The sequence below is a fragment of the Equus caballus genome, chromosome 18 (assembly GCF_041296265.1).
Source record: "Equus caballus isolate H_3958 breed thoroughbred chromosome 18, TB-T2T, whole genome shotgun sequence".
Lineage (NCBI taxonomy): Eukaryota > Metazoa > Chordata > Mammalia > Perissodactyla > Equidae > Equus > Equus caballus.
The window spans coordinates 51,754,341-51,772,111 of record NC_091701.1 but is presented as its reverse complement, the minus strand read 5'-3'; the positions used below and the strand labels follow the sequence as shown (position 1 = coordinate 51,772,111).

Below are 17,771 nucleotides of genomic sequence, written 5' to 3'. Positions count from 1 at the left end.
CCATCACCACTATCCATCTCCGGTCCTTTTTTGTCTTTCCTTACTGAAACTCTGTCCTGTTAAACAGTGACTCCCAGTCTCCCTCAACACTCAGTTCTTAGTAACCACTATTCTGCTTTCTGTCTCTGTGAAGTTGACTATTCTAGGTACTTCATATAAGTGGAATAATACAATATTTATCCTTTTGTGTCTGCCTTATTTCACACAGCATAACGTTTTAAAGATTCATCCATGTTGCAGCCCGTATCAGAATTTCATTCCTTTTAAGGCTGAATAAGATGAAGTGATATACTTTTAAGCTGCTGAGGCTTTTGTGTTTCTTAATTGACTTTACGTTCTTCAAATAAATCACTCTATAGAACAAAGGTAACTCTGAGTGTTGAGACTTGGCTGAGTATGCTCCCCAAACCTTCTTACAATAATGGCCTCTTTAGATAGATACCAGATACCCTTTCTATTTTTCAGCTAACTTCAAGTTTGGGGTGGAGGGCAGGAGGTGTACACTGAATCGAAAGCAGGAGTTGAGAGTCTTGGAGTAGGCTCACTGAGTTGCTGAATGTCTTTAAGCAGATCACTTCTTTGGACTTTCTAAGGGTCCTTCTGGCTCTAAAGTTGTGTTACTGTATCATTTGCCTTTTTAAATAAACTGATAGACAAAAATGTCGATATTTTAAAAAGTCCATCAAATTTATATTTTAAATGAAAGGCTCCTTAGTTGGAAACCTATGCAACAAGAGTCTCAAATCCTCAGGGGCAGGCTGTAGACAACTGGTGAGCTCTAGTCTTTCTGAAGGAGGCAACTCTGCTTGGCTCCTGGGAGCTGCTGCTACTTGGGACCAGAAACCTGTTGTCCAAACTCACAATTTATCAAGAGAAACCAAAAAACTGGATATTTATGTGAAATCTTATGATTGCCTGATGTTGGCAACTAATGAAACTTAAAAAATAGTACTTTACATGCCAAAAAAAGCATGTATGTGGACCAAATTCAGTCTGCCAGCAACCGTTTGTGACCTTTGCTGGTTAAGAAAAAAATCCTTTACCTTTTCTCATAAACACAGAAAATTTTACAACTAAGCATGAAATGTGTTTTAAAGCTACATATTCTGTTTTTCAGAGTAATTGTATTTTTGATGTCTAATTGCTGAGACTTGTTATGGGTTCCCCCCTCCCCATAATCAGCCTAGCTACTTTTTATTTTTTATTTATTTATTTATTTAAAAAAATTTTTTTTCTGCTTTATTTCCCAACCCTCCCCCGCACCCCCCTGCCCCTGTACATAGTTGTATATCTTAGTTGCAGGTCCTTCTAGTTGTGGGATGTGAGACACCGCCTCAAACGTGGCCTGACGAGCGGTGCCATGTCCACGCCCAGGATCCGAACCCTGGGCCGCCGCAGCAGAGCGCGCGAGCTTAACCACTTGGCCACAGAGCGGGCCCTGCTACTTTTTATTTTTAAAATTACTCTCATAATCAAAAGAAATAATGCTAATTCTTCATTAGGAAATTTCACTCATTTTAGAAATACATGATGTAAAAAGTGAAGTTTGTCTCTAACTCCTCCCCTGGATCGCTACTCTGGGTTACACATTCTCGTACTTTCAGACCATATCACACCATACCATTGATCTTTAATTTTGTTCAGAGCTTAACACTACACATTTCCCATTGCATTTTAGGAATGTAGGAATGGTCATGATGATACCTGATATGTTATAACTTCATTTGTTTTTACTACCCTAAAGTTTGTGTAATGATAACCACACTTTTGAGTTTTACTGTATTTTTTTAGTAGTACACCAGTGTATAGGATATATTGTGACATGTGGCGTGATAAACAGTTTTGATTATTGGATTGTTCCCCTCAGGATTCCTTAGGCACTGAAGCTCCTAATTTCACTAAGGATTCTTCAGCATGGGCACGCTGAGGGCATAGTCTTCAGTGCCCTGAATAATACTGCCACAAGCCTTTCCCTCAATAAAGAGCAAAGGTGTAGTATACATCATTGCTTTGGATATTATGTAATTTGTGTAATTTAAACATATTTCAAAATGTTTTAAGTAATAGAAAATGTAACTTTGAATTCAAAATATGTCTTACATGAGTGGGGGCATAAAATGAAATGTAAAATGTAGTCATTTTCCTAATACCGTGTTGGGAAACATGTCTCTCTAAAAAGTCACATATTCTAAATTGAGTTTATTCAAGAACATTTATGAGTTCCTACCCTGAATTAAGCCTGTGCTCTGTGACAGGCATACCTTCTGGTAGGAAATTAGACTTTAAACAATGAATTACATAATTATTTTATTAAGGATTTTGCAAGGGGCGCTAAAAGAATACAGTGTGCTGCTGTAAGGGTGTAAAGGGGATGTGAAGTCATCTGGGGTCTCTGAGATGGTTCTCTTGAGGAAGTAATGTTTGAGCTGAGCTCTGTAAAGATTGGGTGCAAATTAAATGGGCAAAAGTTTGTGCATGGTGGGATCATTCCAAGGAAAATGAATTGCTGAGTGGTGTCCCAGAGTAGAAGGAGCGTGGGTTATTCTAGGATCTGAGAATGAGTGGGCTGGAGTGCAGAGAGCAAAGGGGAGGTATGCAGAGGTCAGATCCCGTGGATCTAGAAGCTACATTAAGGATTAGGTCTATTCCTTTAGATAAGATGACTGTATATGTATTGTCCAAACCAGGCCATTTGAGAATGAAAGGTGGCACTACAACTAATATATAAATATATTACGTATACTAATATATAAGTAATATATATAAACAGATTTTTATAATGTTGTTACTTGGATACTAGTCACCAATAGCAGCAATGTAGTATGGAATCTTTGCAGCAGGCTTGCTATGGAAGATGACTCTAAACTGGCATATGACAGCTCCATAAGATCATTGAAGGCAATTTCACTGTAATTTTGGCCACTGGCTAATTTCACAATCCTAAATATAATAGGACTCAATAAGCTTTAGTTTCCCCCGTTTTTGTTTTGAATTTTCCTTTAGAAAATTTTATTACTGACATTTCACACATATATAAAACAGAGAATAATGTAGTAAATTCAATATACTCATTACCCACTTTTAATAATTATTAAGATAATTATTAAATTTGTTTCATTTATAACTCCACCCATTCCTTCATCCCCTGGGTTATTCTTTTAATTATTATTTTATTGAGGTCATAATAGTTTATAACGTTGTGAAATTTCAGTTGTACATTATTTGTCAATCACCATATATATGTGTCCCTTTACCCTTTATGTCCACCCCCCACCCGCCTCCCCTCTGGTAACCACAAATGTGTTCTCTTTGTCCATGTGTTTATCTTCCACATATGAGTGAAATCATGCAGTGTTTGTCTTTCTCTGTCTAGCTTATTTTGCTTAACATAGTGCTCTCAAGATCCATCCACATGTTGCATATAGGATAATTTTGTCTTTTTTATGGCTAAGTAGTATTCCATTGTGTATATTTACCACATCTTCTTTATCTGTTCATTAGTTGATGCATCCCTTGGATTATTTTGAAGCAAATTCCAGATGACATATTTCATCTGTAAATATCTCAGTGTGTACCTCTAAAAGATAAGAAAAATTACTGAAAACAAACCTCTTCAAGAACTTTTAACAGTGATTTCTTAATTCATCAAGTATTTGTATTGTACCAGTATTTCCGCTTCCTGATGTTGTTATAAATTAAAAATTTTTTTTTTTACTTTGCTTGGTTCAGGATCCAAATAAGATCTGTACCTTGTATTTAACTGCTACATCTCTTGAGTTTTTAATGAGCTTCTCCTCCATATCTTCATTAAAAGTTGTTTTTTTATTTTTTACTTTTTTCCAGCTTCAGAATGTTTGCCCTGCAGTTTCCTATAGTCTGCATTTTTGCTGATTGTGTTTCTGTGGTGATGTTTACCATATTCCTTTGTATTTTCTGTAAATTGTTGATTACGTCTAGAGAATAGTGGTTCTGAACAGGGTGGGTGCTATTGGCATCTAGTGGTGGAGGCCATGCTGCTGAACATGATACAATGCACCGGAAGCCCCCACAGCCCCCACAGTTCTAGCTTAAAATGGCACTGTTGAGTGCCAAGGTTGAGAAACTCTGATCTGGAGACGTGATGAGATTCAAGTTTAATTATTTTTGGTCTAGTTGTCTCTTTATGATATTAGGGGCTATTGATTATTGCCCAGGTCCATTAATTTGTTAGAGGTTTACAAAAGGTTTATATTCTATCATTCCTTCTCTCTTTCTTTGTAATCTGGACTACCTCTATAAACAGAAACCTCCCTTCATCAATTATTTGGTTCCCCTTAGCTCCAGTTCATACAGTAAAGGCAGGTTAAATGCCTGATGTTTTCCCTTTCTTTACCAGCCAATAACATTTTATATTTTATTTCAGGTTGATCTCCTATCAAGAGTTTTTGGCATTTGAATCTGTTTTATGTGCTCCGGATTCCATGTTCATAGTGGCTTTCCAATTGTTTGACAAGAGTGGAAATGGAGAGGTGACATTTGGTAAGGAAAAAAAAAGATTGTACGTGATAAGTGAAGTTAGTGAGGCTGGTCCAGTCTTTAATTGGTAAATCTAGTAACTACATATAGATTGCTGCTTATTTAAGAGCTGGTCAATAAGTGAAGTATTAATTTCCTAAAAGGATTTACACAGATAAAATTCAAATGGTTTTATTTTCTTCAAAGCGTTAGAGTATTGCAAAAAATTAAGGAATCTAGGAATGCTATTGCTTCAGCTCACTGAGTCACTGACCCTTTCACATTCCTAAAATAAGTGGTGTAAAGTTTTCTTGTTCTGGGCCAGCCTGGGCAAAATTCTTTATGAAACACACCATGGACAACATGGAATAATCATCATGTTCTTTAAGAGATTTTTGGGTAGAGAGTTCAGAGCTTCTCTGTAGCATCTTTGGAAGATTGCTACTATGTCATTTGACCACCAAGGCTGGAACTGAAGGAAGAAGTTAAGGCAAGAATAGTTAGTATTCTCTGAACACCTATTTTTGATTTCTGGTTTTAGGAAACAAGGCTAGAATATTAAAATTATCATCTGAGTTGGATGTAGATATTGATTTAAGTCCTTTGGTAGGTACGTGATCCAGCACATTGTGATGTCGTGCAAGCATATGAACTAGGATTTCTATCTGTAGCCATGTATTAGTTTTTAAAGATGCTTATTTGCAGAAATTAGTTTGTGTTTAGTAAAAGTATCAGATCATTTTTCATGCAACAGTCTTTTCAATAAAAACAATGTAGTGTTTTCAAGGACCTTGAGCCCTCCTCCCTTTTTTTTTTTTGTAGTGGGATTTTTTTTATTGTTGTAAAACAACACATAACATAAACCTTACCATCTTAACCATATTTAAGTGTACAATTCAGTAGTGTTGAGTATATTCACGTTGTTGTGAAACAGATCTCCAGGACTCTTTGTCTTATACATCTGAACTTGAGCCCCTTTTATGGTATGAATTGGCATCAATATGTGGTAGAGAAACTCTTGAAAATCAGGCTTTCCCTGAGCCACAGCACTAAATATTTACTCACTGTAGGGTTTGTTATAAAACAAATATCCTTTAGTTAAACCCAAAAGAAGAAGTACTACTGCCGTGATATGAATGATAAGGAAGTACAGGGATTTGGAAGGACCAGTGGTGCCTTTCCTGTGATCTTAGTGGGCGCATTTTCTAGCTTGGCATTGACCGTTTCCTTCCTTCTCCCCATTGACTCAATTGTCTTCTGTATGAGAAGATTTTCCCAAGTAAATACCTATGCAGAGCTCCATAGGTTTGTGCATATATCTTGTCATTCTCCCTACTTTGGAGCAAGCTCTGGCCATTCTGCCTCTTAAAGAATGTTGACTTTTCTCAGAAACTCCTAAATTCTATAGTTTACAACATAAAACCTTTATCATCTCATCATTCAGCATTAACTCTGTACCCTAATAATGCTGCATTTTTAATTTTCAATAGGTATCACACATGTTCACATGTCTCACTTCCGAATGTGGTGCAGAAATGCTTGGGAAATAACTTGATACAAATATCTGCATTAGTGACAGTATACCTGTGCTTCTATCATGTGTCCAATGTTTAAGAATTAGATTTCCCAAAACCAAATTGTAATTTATTTTGTCCCTCCTACCCTGGGACTGTGGTTCTTTGTGTCGCCTCCATTTGATTGCTTTTCCCAATTTCTACTTTTAAAAACAAGTCCCTCAAGTCAATTCATCCAACAGACTAACAATAGAGACTCATGTCATTGTTGATTAGTATATTAAAGTGAGGGTAAGAAGTAGCTGAGTGGTTTATGCACACCTTATTATTTCATGCATTGAAAGCTTATAGTTAAATCCCAAACTTAGCATTTTATAGATCTTTTGTTTTTCCCTCAGACTATGATTTGTGAGTTAGAATTTCAAGAAAATATAATTAGGATTAAAAGCAAAACAAGTCAGTTTTAGTTTTTTATCGCCTGCTATAAACTGAAGAACATATAAACCCTCCAGAATCCAGCTTTCATTCTTCTGCTCCATAATCTAAAGATAGGACAGTTCTTACAGAATAGAATAAGGCGAACCCACTTTCAGCATTGTCCCTGGCAGGCTGGATGGTTAATTTGATGGTGCTCACCTATTTCCTGGGGACCTTGACCATTTCCCTTTCCTGCCCTGCCTCCCTAGTTTTGAGGATCCATTTTTAGATAAATTTTCTTAACTAAGAAGAATCATAATGAAGGAAAGTTTAATTTTATATTCTTAAGAAAAGAGGAAAAGTATTGAAATTGTTACAAATGTCATTTAACAAGATTTCTAAGGCTCACTCATTTCAGGCCGTATTCAAGACTACAGAATTTCAGCATAAGGAAATAATTAACTTGGAGTTTATTTTTATAGGATTTTGGATCTATGATAAAGGTCAGTTTTCATGTTTGTACCCACTTAATAAAATGAATTGTGTTTATGTATTTATAGACATATGTTTAGGTAAAAGGAAATTTTATATCCATTCTAACTAAATCCTTTTCACCAAATGGCCTTATGTTTTCTAGTTTGGAGCTTATTTAAAGTATAATTTTCTCTTGTGTACATCAGGGGAGAAAGGTGGGAGAGAATATTGGATGCAAGGTGTAATGGTGTGGTGAAAGACTATTATGCCATTGGTATCTCTCGTGGACTATGATGATGATGTTATCTGTGTACTTGTATATACTGTTCTCATCTATGCTTTTGTTTTTTTAGATATGCTTTTAATACACATCAAATTATATACTTAAATTATGTGCATCTTTACAAGCATTTATATAAATAGTGATATTGAACAACATTTACTTGAGTGCCAGACAAGCTTTTCTTATTGTTAGAGATACCTTTACTCTGGAGGAGAAAACTTACCATTGAGACCTTGGTAATGCATTTCAGAATGTTCAAGCTCAGGAGAGGGTTCTGGAGTTTTTAAAAGAGTGAATAAAACCATTAGTTAATTGTTTCCTCTTTGATGTTCCTTTAATAAAACTTCTAATGCATGCTGTGGATAATTACTTAATGGCTTGTATATCTGTTACTGCCTGGTGGCATGAGCCTTGTAGAGGACCTTGCATGACTGGTGTGTGCTAGATACAGTATAAACTTGCCTTAGTCTCACTTTTATCCACTATTATACTAGATATTCTGCTGGGTAGAATTAGGTTGAGGTAAGCTAAATAACCAGTTATACTACATTGTGTTGTCAATAGCTGCCATGCATTTGTCCCAAATTAAAAAAATAAAAGCCTATTGCTTTAACAAAGATGTGATCATTCTAAAAAATAAAAAACAAAATCCAGACTCTTATCCAGTAACTAATAAGTGAATATAAAACATATTATATATATTCTAAGTTTTCTATTAAAATCGCATCAGCATTGTGTTCCAAAGTATTTGCCTAGGAATGGGAACTCTCCAAAGTGAGCTTTTCCAATGGCGCATCTTCACCCCCTGGCTATAGAACCCTCAAAAAGAAGAGACTCCTTTTGACTTTGTACTGTGTTTGACGATCAATATGTACAGCAAATAAAAATGTGTTCCATTTGTGCCTCTAAAATAGACTATTTTTCCCTAAAGGGAAGAAAAGATTGGAGTGGTTTAGGCATAACCATTGCTATTATTAAAAGGTGCAGGAAATGGAGTGTAGATATGAAAAATGTTGTACCTCTCTCAGTGGAAACAAAGCTATAGACATGGAAAAATATGAAATTCTAATGGTAATAAATACCTAGTTTACTCTGGTAAGAATTAGAGCTTCACCTGGGCAATCAAATTAAGTCAGGAAGAATTTTTGAGGCTCCTTTCAGATATTGCAGAGAAAGTTATTTTAATAGTCAAGGCTACTAGATCAGCTTAGAGTTTGAGGTAAAAGAAGGACATGGTGTTATTAGTTTTTATGCCATTTGGCGATAGACTGTTGAAGCATCTAGCTTCTATGGTAATAGATGCTCTTTAAATGTAAACTTACCTTACCTGAGAAACGGACCTTTACATATCCTTGGCAGCAGGACCACTCTGTTGACTGATTGTACAGTAGTCCCTTCTGGAGGTAGGTAAAGGGTTGATAGAAATACTTTTCCTCTGAAAAACAGAGGTGGTCCCCCAGGTAACTAACGACCCACCTGGAAGTCTGGGCCTGAGTCTACATGCTATGTTGGTTGGGACTTCCTTTGAAAGTTCCTGTTGTTGATCTTTTTGTTGTTGTTGTTTGTTTTCCTTTGTTTTCTTTTTTGGTCTCTTAGTTGTTCCTCTTCTTTCCCCCCAAGTTTTCCTTCAGTGAAAAACTCTTTACTTCCACAAGTCTCGCCATTGTTTTTGTTCGGTTATACACAAGGATATTCATTGTTCATGATGGGAGTCCTTCTAAAAGCCTCTCTGACTTCACTTTAAGAACTGTGCAGGTGAAACTCAGCTATTGAGGACTTTTTTCCCTGACAATAAAAATGTTTGATCTCAAGCCTGTAAGTTGGAAGCAGTGGCTCCTGCTGGGCTGGAATCCTTGGAATCAGGATGTCATTGGGCTGATGGTAGGTGGGCTGTGTCACAGGGCTGATGGCTTGTATACCTACAGGAGGAGTTCTCTGGCCACACCGTTGGTACAGCAGCTCCTTCCAGGCTCATTCATGGAGCAGGCATGGTGGCAGTCTTGGAGAAGAGTGCCAGCCCCGGTCAGAGGTAATTTTGTACTGCAGAAAGGTGAACAAGACCTGTAGGAAGCTCCCATAAGGACCAGGGGAGGGATGAGGGTGGATGAGATGGGAGACATAGTGTGGGCTGCTGGGGAAATTAAAACCTCTAAGACATATTTACATAATATGTATGCCTCAATGTGTATTTCATCTAGTCCAATCATCATAAGTGACTGATACAGCTAAACTGACTAATGTTATACGTCTGTGAACATTTTTACTTAATCACAGTTGTCACCATTACCTGCCCTCTTGACAAATCATTGTGCTCCTCTCCTTTGAGCAAAGAGAACATAATGACAGGCTACTTTTGTATCTGGCCCCAATTCCCTCTTCAAAGGAATTATAAACCATCTCTTTCATAAGCCCATGCTCTGCAGGAAGTAAAAAAGTGGTCTGTTGTTTTCTATATGTCAGAAAACAAATGGATTCCTATTTGCCTTAGCAATGCCAACCTAGTATAAAACACTAGATCATGATCTTGCTGCCAGTAAGATGTGACTGTCGTATCCCTTTCATCGGCCAGAACTCTGGCCACTGAAATAGCACTCTTTGGAGTGCTATTTAGAGCTAAAGACCCTTGTTTGCCACTGGAAAGACGGGATTCTCTCTGGGGGGAGAAACTTGCTATGCAGTTCCAATTAAATGTATTGGATATACTTAAGATTATTGGTGTTCCCTTTCATGTCATGCAGAACCTGATAAAACCGGATAAGAATGTCAGCTGTTTGAGCGATTGCCTCACACAAGTGTAAGCTCTCCAGTTCTGGAGCTTTTGTGTAACTTTTTCTTTGATAAGCACATCCTGGTAAAAGTGAAGTGGTAATTATGAATTGGACTTCAAAACCGTAGTTGCACTAATTGTTTCTGTAAGCTTCCTGAATTATCCTTAGGCAGTTGGTAGTGGAAATAACGACAGAAGGGAAGTGGGATACATCAAGAGGTACCAAAGTAGGTTTGAAGTTTTGATAGTCCTAGTAACTATAGTTGTAGCCTGTGACATGGCTAAAATGATTAAGTGTCTGGGGTAGTCAGTAAACCGCAGTACATAATAATGGTCATAATAAAATACACAAAGCTGTCAAGTGACCACTTTGGGAGAAGTAGGAAACATTCAAACAATACTAATGGTAAATGATACTTCAATATTTGGGGAGATTACTATGAGTAATTTAGGTCATCATTTTAATTGTTTCAAAGATATTCTAGGATCTTATTTAGAGGTTGCTAGGAAGTTTACAAAATAGGATTTTAGGTAAAGTTTTTATTATAGAGCTATTTTTCTGAATGTAAATTATACATTATAATTTTGGTTTATAAATTTTTTTATGATAATAGAAAAAAATTTTCATAGTTAAACTTTCATAGTTTGAAAGCTTTTGAATCTTTGACTTTGATATAGCTTTACACTGGAGGTTTTGATGTTTTCTGATCATATAGAGGGAATTCAGTTTTATTCCACCATTATATAAAACTTATCTAGGTAGCAATATGTAAATTTCTTATCAAATATTTGAGTTTGGAGAGATTGTGACCTTTAAAATGAAGGTTGTCATAAAACAACTCATTCCTTTTAATAATTAATATTACTTAAATATATATAGTAATATAAGTTATCCTATTCTGTTTTCCCTTAATTTCCCCATGTTCTCTTAGTTTAACCCTTTATTTGTTAGAGCTTAAAAATAAGAAATCAAATTAAGTAATTTGAGAATAGAAGCAGCTAATTAATTAGGAGGATTCTAAAAAATCTTTGCTGATCTGCCATAATATTTTAGCTTTAAATATTTTTTGTCAGCTTTATTATCTTAATTATCTTGTAAACTTTAGCATATTTTACAACTTGTTGACGTTTCATATAGATTTAAGGGTAGTCTTTTGTGTTGGTTAAAAGCCAGGATCCCATGAATTGATATTGAGTTAATTCTTTGCTTTTAGAAACAACCCATATATTTACTTTATGTTTGTGGGAGGTGAAAATAATTTGACATGATTTGAAAACTCTGAAATACTATTGCTACTTAGGCAAGAAATAAATGCTACATTCCATTTGAAAGAAAAGATGAGAATCCCATCTCCCCAGTGACATCCAATGCCTTCTTCCAACTTACTGATTACTGTGACCTATTCAGAGCTGTTGTATTGAGTCAAGACTTGTAGAATTTCCAGTTTAGGATTCTTATACACACACACACACGCACACCCCCTCCCCCATAGCAATGCTTTTATCAAGGAAGAAAGGTATATAAAACTAAAGGGAATCCATTAAACCATTTACAATACGAGATCTGTATCTTATTCAAAGAATTAGCAGAAATTAGATAAAATAGCATAGTTGAAGATTATAAAACATTAAACTTGTGTTTACTAATTCTCTCCTATAATTGATAGCTATCAATGGTAAAACCCTTTCACTAATATAATTGGCTCAAATTTGAAAATAATTTTGTTCTTAAGACATCTGTAAAACAGGCTTCCTGCTTTCTTAACTTCGTTAATGATTTTTTTTTTTTTTTGGCATGAGCTTCTAATTAGTCTATCCAGTCTATGCTTGTTAAAGTACCAGTCATTTGTGAATTGACTTTTATAGTAAGCGTAGAACTGTGGAAGAAGGTGAATGACATTGTTATGCATGAAGACATGCTGTCAGAGGGTTTTGGTTGTATATTAACAGTGTGACTGGTTCCTACCTAAAAGTTAGTGCACAGTGGTTAGTCCTTCTTTATTTAAAAGTGAATCACTAATTTCACTTACCTTAAACTATTTTAATAGTTGAGACTGATAATCATGGTTTTTATGGGGATTTTGAAGCTTTCTGTCAAGACCATACTTTTGACAATATCAGAAGCTTTTAATAAGGTGCTTGCTGCTGAGCTAATGATATGCTTTTGGTAGTATTTCTTATTACCTATCTTCAATAGACATATTCAGGCTAGTGTGAATGTAATAATCAAGCCTCAATCAAACCATACTTAGTATGACAAATATTGCATTATACTGTAATCTAGGTATTCATGCTTCTGATAAAGGACTTAATTCGACTCCTTGAGGAACCCGGAAAACACTATTGATTTTATATTGGAATGCAAAGTAGCAGCCATTTATAGTGCAAGATATAAATCACTTCCTAATTAAAATTAAATCAAAGAAATTAAGAATCTCATGGCCTTATATGTAATGGTACACAATCTTAAGTGTAAAATTATATTTTGTATCAATTGTGTTCCTGTGCATGGGTTTCTGGGCACAAAAAAATTTGCAGCTAATCTTAACAGAAGCAGATAATATTGACTTTTAAAATTTCTCTTAATTTCTTTCTGTAGGAACATTGCAGTGGACTAAACTACTTATTCCACATATAATTTATTTTTTTGTTTTCCCTTTTAAGAAAATGTCAAAGAAATTTTTGGACAGACTATTATTCATCATCATATCCCTTTTAACTGGGACTGTGAATTTATCCGACTACATTTTGGGCATAATCGGAAGAAGCATCTTAACTACACAGAGTTCACACAGTTTCTCCAGGTGAGCTTAGTTTTCGTTTTTGTTGTTGTTACTACTGTCAGAGTCAATTCCAACTCCTAGTGACCCTGTGACTCCTGGTATAGCAGAGCTGAACTCTGCCCAGTCTATTTGCGCCATCCTCTCCCCTTCTGGTGCTAGATCAGACAATGCTCTGCTGCTATTCATAGGGTTCTCATGACCAATTTTTCGAAAGTAGGTGACCAGATCCTTCTTCCTGTTCTGTCTCAGTCTGGAGGCTCTTCTGAACCTTGTCCACCATGAGCGATGCTGCTGATATTTGAAATACCGGTGGCATGGCTTTCAGCATCACAACAACATGCAGCTGCCACAATATGACAACTGACAAATGGGTGGTGTGGTTCCCTGACTGGGAAATGGACCCAGGCCTCGGTGGTAAGAGTACTGAATCTTAAGCACTAGACCACCAGGGCTGGCTGGTTTTCATAACTGGTGTAAATATATGCCATTCCTCCTCTACCTCCTTCCATTTTAGTTTTATTAAGTTTATTACCAAAAATAGCAATGCTCTGTGGCATCTTACCTCCATTTTTCATTTCCCTCTCCCGGAGGCAACTTCTTTAAACTCTTATAATGGTTTCCTTCAGTGTTTACTTCCAGAGCTTTAAATAATAAACTTGTGCTGACACTTCTACTTTTTAATTTTTCATTTTTAGGTATTTTTGATTGAATTCTAATTCTGGAAGATTAGGGGCTGGTTCTTTCACCTCTCCCTCTCCAGCACAGACTTGGACATCTTCTGTCCCCACCTCCCATAGAATTATTTTACGATTCTTGAGATCAATAATTATATTTGAATTACTATAATTTTGTAAACACTATGCTTGACTAAAATGATTACTTTTCTTAGAGTTTCTAGTTTTTCTTATTTGTTTAGTTTTCTGTGCGTTAGTGCTAATTCATTCTCAAACTTTGCCTCAGTTATTAAAATCTCATTTTAATGTTTAAAACACATTAGGTATTCTATCAATTTCATCTTCTTGGAGCTCTCGATGAGCTTTCTTTCTTTTTTTAAAAAACAGAGGTAAAATTCACTTAACTTAAAATTAACCATGTAAAAGTGCACAATTTAGTGGCATTTAGTATATTCACAGTATTGTGTAACCTCCATCTCTGTCTAATTCCAAAACCTTTTCATCACCCCGAAAGAAAACCCTGTACCCATTAAACAGTCACTCTTCATTTCTGCCTTTCCCCAGCCCCTGGCAACCACCAATCTACTTTCTGTCTTTATAGATTTACCTTTTCTGGAGATTGCATATAAATGGAATTATACAATATGACTTTTTGTGTCTGGCTTTTTTTCACTTAGCATAAGGTTTTCAAGGATTATCCACATTGTAGCACGTATTAGTACTTTATTCATTTTTATGACTGAGTAATATTCCATTGTATTGATATACCATATTTTGTCTAGCCAGATATTCGTTAGTTGATGGTCACTTGAGTTGTTCTCAGATTTTGGCTGTTGTAAATAGTGCTGCTGTGAACATTGGTGTACAAGTATTTGTTTGCATACCTGTTTTCAGATCATTTGAATGTATCTCTAGGAGTGGAATTGCTAGTTCATAAGGTAATTTTATGTTTAACTTTTTGAGGAACCACCAGACTGTTTTCCATAGCCCCTGCACCATTTTCCTGTAACTTTCTGACCTACTTCATGGTCGGAGGCTGGACTTCGTACTGGTTGCATAGCTGTCAGTCTGGTCTCCCTTCAGCTTCATCCTGGGGCATCCATTTGTCTTTCTCTTCTGTTGACTCTCCTGTTTGCTGGATTTCATCTCTTCCTTTGTTATGGTTTACTTCCTCTTTTTGGTGGAATACTTCCTGCAGGGGCTTCCTGAGGAAAATAAAATAACTTTTTGTGAGACCTTCATGTCTGAAAACCTCTGCTCTGTCATTACACTTAGTTTGGCTGAGTATAGAATTCCAGTAGAAATTTATTTTCCTCCTAATTTTGAAAGCATTTCTCTTTTGTTTTCTAGCTTCCAGTATTGCCACTGAGAAGTCCAGTGCCATTCTCATTCTTGATTCTGTTTTGAAACTTTTTTTTTCCACTCTGGGGCGTTTTAAGATTTTTTTCTTCTCGTCAGTGTTTTGAAATTTCACAGTGATATTGCTTGGTGTATGTTTATTTTTATTTGTCGTACTGGACATTCAGTGGACTCTTCTAACTTGAAAATTTCTGTCCTTTAATTCTTGAAAATATTCTTATTGCTTTTCTTATTTACTTCTATTTTCTTCCTTTATAGAACTAGTAAAATATTAAATGTATGAATCTTTAGTTTTCTTTTCTTTCCTATTTTCCTTCTGAACCTTCTGTTAAGTTTTTTTGTTTGTTTGTTCTATTTCTAATTTTCAGGAGCTCTTTTTGCCTTCGGAATATTTCTTTTTAAAAGCAGCACGCTGTTCTTCTTTCGTGGATGTACTATTTTACTTCTCCAAAGATATTAAAGACAGAGTTTTTTGTTTTTGTGTTCTTGCTAATTTTCTTCTTCCTGCAAAGTGCCTGTTTCTTCCGAGTTTCTTTCTTGTTCTTTGTTTGGATCTCTGTTTTTCATGTTAGTGGCTTTTCTCATATGTCTGATGGTCCTTGGTCCTCTTCATATTTAAGATTGAAGCTTAGTGGGAGCTTTGGGTTCATGGTAGTACTTACTAACTCTTACTGTAAAGTTCTCTGGCTGGGCTGTTTTATTGGGGACCTTCTAATGTCTGTATGTTCAGGTCTTTTCTTTTGACCTGGAGAATCAGAGAATAATTATCTGGCCTCCCATCTGGAATGTGAGATCTGTCTTTTGACATTCTGGTTGCTGAGTAAGACAAGAGGGTTGGAGGTCTCAACATTCAGTGTGGGCATGGACTTTGGTTTAATTACCTCGTCTTAACTGTGCCTGGTCTCCCCTAGTCCACAGATCTGTTAGACTCTCCAGACGGTAAAACTCTGCCAGGGTTGGGAAAGGGCAGAGGCCCGGCTACGGTGGGGTAAGGCGGGTAACTAACTGCTTTTTAAACAACCTTCTATCTAAGCCTCCTGTGTTCAGCTTCACCTTTCCTGTCACTTCCAGGGGTACTAGTGCAGTCAATTCCTGAGTCTTTGGGAGGTTCTGTCATGCACATTGGATTACTTTTAGACTTTCTCCACTTCTGGTTTTCTTGGGTCTGCCAAGTCAGTTTACTTGCCCTCCTGCTCTCTAACCTTAAAAATGTAGTTGCTTTCTTCTCCTTTTCTATTCTCTTTGTCTCGAGTTTCTGTTTTATTTTGTTTTTAGTTCCTTTACTGTGATTTTAGTGAAGAATAGGGTTTTGGAAAACAGCAGAGCTAAGTGTACTAGTTCAGTCTCATCCAAAGCCACACCATTTCTGAAGCTCTGCTATTTTCATCTCATATTTAGGTGAAATCCATTTCCAAGTGCATAAGATCTTTAGCTTTGGCATAACGTCCTTTCTTTGCCTTTTTCCTCAGTCCCCTACTCACCCTCTCAATGCAGAAGCAAATTTATTTTATCTTTTATTTATTAGAGTATCTTTATCTTTTTAGATAAAATCTCTTTTTAGAGTATCCTTATTTATTTTATCTTTTATAAGCCCAGAGTATTGCCTTCCTTCCTTAGTGTGATCACAGTTTGAAAACTATATCCTTTAGATGTGGATATTTGTAGAACCTAGTGCTTGTTCTAATACTTTCACTGTTAGTGCCTACCTCACTGACCTTGTAAAATGCTCAAACTGAAAATATTTTATGTTCAAGAGATGATTTTTTTAAAAAGGAAATGTCCTTCCAGCTAGTGTTTTTTAAGATTTCTTTAAAGATGGCATACTCTCATTGTTGCTTCCCTTGCATTTACTGAAGATATTTTATAGTCTATTCTATTCTGATGTTTTAATTATACTACATGAATTGAGAGCTTTATATATGGAGCTTTTTCCCTTTGTTTTGCTTCTCATTTTGAAGTCCTTAATTTTAATTTTTAAAACATTTTATCTTGAAAGACTTCAAATATATTTAAAAATAGAATAGTTTAGTGAACCTCTGTGTACCCATTAACCAGCTTCAACAATTATTAACTGTTGGCCAATCTTGTTTTATCTATACTTTCCATTCTGCCCCTTCCTGGATTGTTTGGAAGCCAGTCCCTTAAACTCTATAGTTTCACTTGTGATAATTAAAAAATCTGTCTTTAAAAGCTACATAAGAATCTTTCAACTGTTGACCTAATAGAAAATCTTTTCTTATAATCCTCTTGCACTGAGGATTCTGCTTTGTCTTTAATATAAAGGTTCACATTTTCTTTAGTACTGAGTGTCATTAGTAAGGCTTAATTATGCCCATGGTTGCCACTGAATATTTCTAAGAAGCTAAAACATATGCATGGAGAAAACAAAGACACAACAAAGATATAAAGAAGGAGCAAAAAAGGAGAAGTGAGGAAGGGAAAATGTTTATAAGATGTGGAATGGACCTGTGTCTGCTGCTGATGCTGCTCAGGGATATCCTTTCTATGGAGAACACTTTCAACCATATTTTAAGGCTGAAATAAAGACCAAAAATTGCTGCTTTCTTGGGAGGGTGGTGTGGTTGGAGCTGAGGTGATAGGAAGATGGAGTGAGTTAGGGAGAATGACTAAAGTAGAAGAGGAAAATTCACAGATATGTGGAGATTAAACAACATGCTCCTGAACAATCAGTGGGTCATAGAAGAAATCAAAAGGGAAATAAAAAATTATGAGACATGAAAATGGAAACACAGCATACCAAAACCTATGGGATGCAGCAAAAGCAATTTTAAGAGGGAAGTTTTAGTGACAAACACCTACATTAATAACAACAACAAAAAGATCAGAATAAACAACCTACCTTTATGCCTCTTGGAACTAGAAAAAGAAGAATAAACTAAGCCCAAAGTCAGTAGAAGGAAGGAAATAACAAAGACAAAGCAGAAATAAATGAAATGGAGACTAGAAAGACAATAGAAAAGATCGATGAAACTAAGAGCTTGTTTT

The 17,771-nt window shown here is 35.9% G+C and overlaps 1 protein-coding gene across 16 annotated transcripts in view; it reads left to right on the top strand.

Moving 5' to 3' along the window:
* The window catches only part of SLC25A12 (solute carrier family 25 member 12), a 190,207-nt gene that overhangs the window by 127,581 nt on the left and 44,855 nt on the right, over positions 1 to 17,771 (top strand). For 8 of the 16 annotated variants that reach the window (XM_070241217.1, XM_070241221.1, XM_070241220.1 and 5 more), the window contains 2 exons: positions 4,403 to 4,518; positions 12,614 to 12,753. In XM_070241217.1, the coding sequence (XP_070097318.1) occupies positions 4,403 to 4,518; positions 12,614 to 12,753 (256 nt within the window). Of the gene's footprint in view, positions 1 to 4,402; positions 4,519 to 8,881; positions 9,212 to 12,613; positions 12,754 to 17,771 lie in introns of those variants that run through there. The other 8 variants (XM_070241230.1, XM_070241226.1, XM_070241227.1 and 5 more) reach the window with 2 other exon arrangements.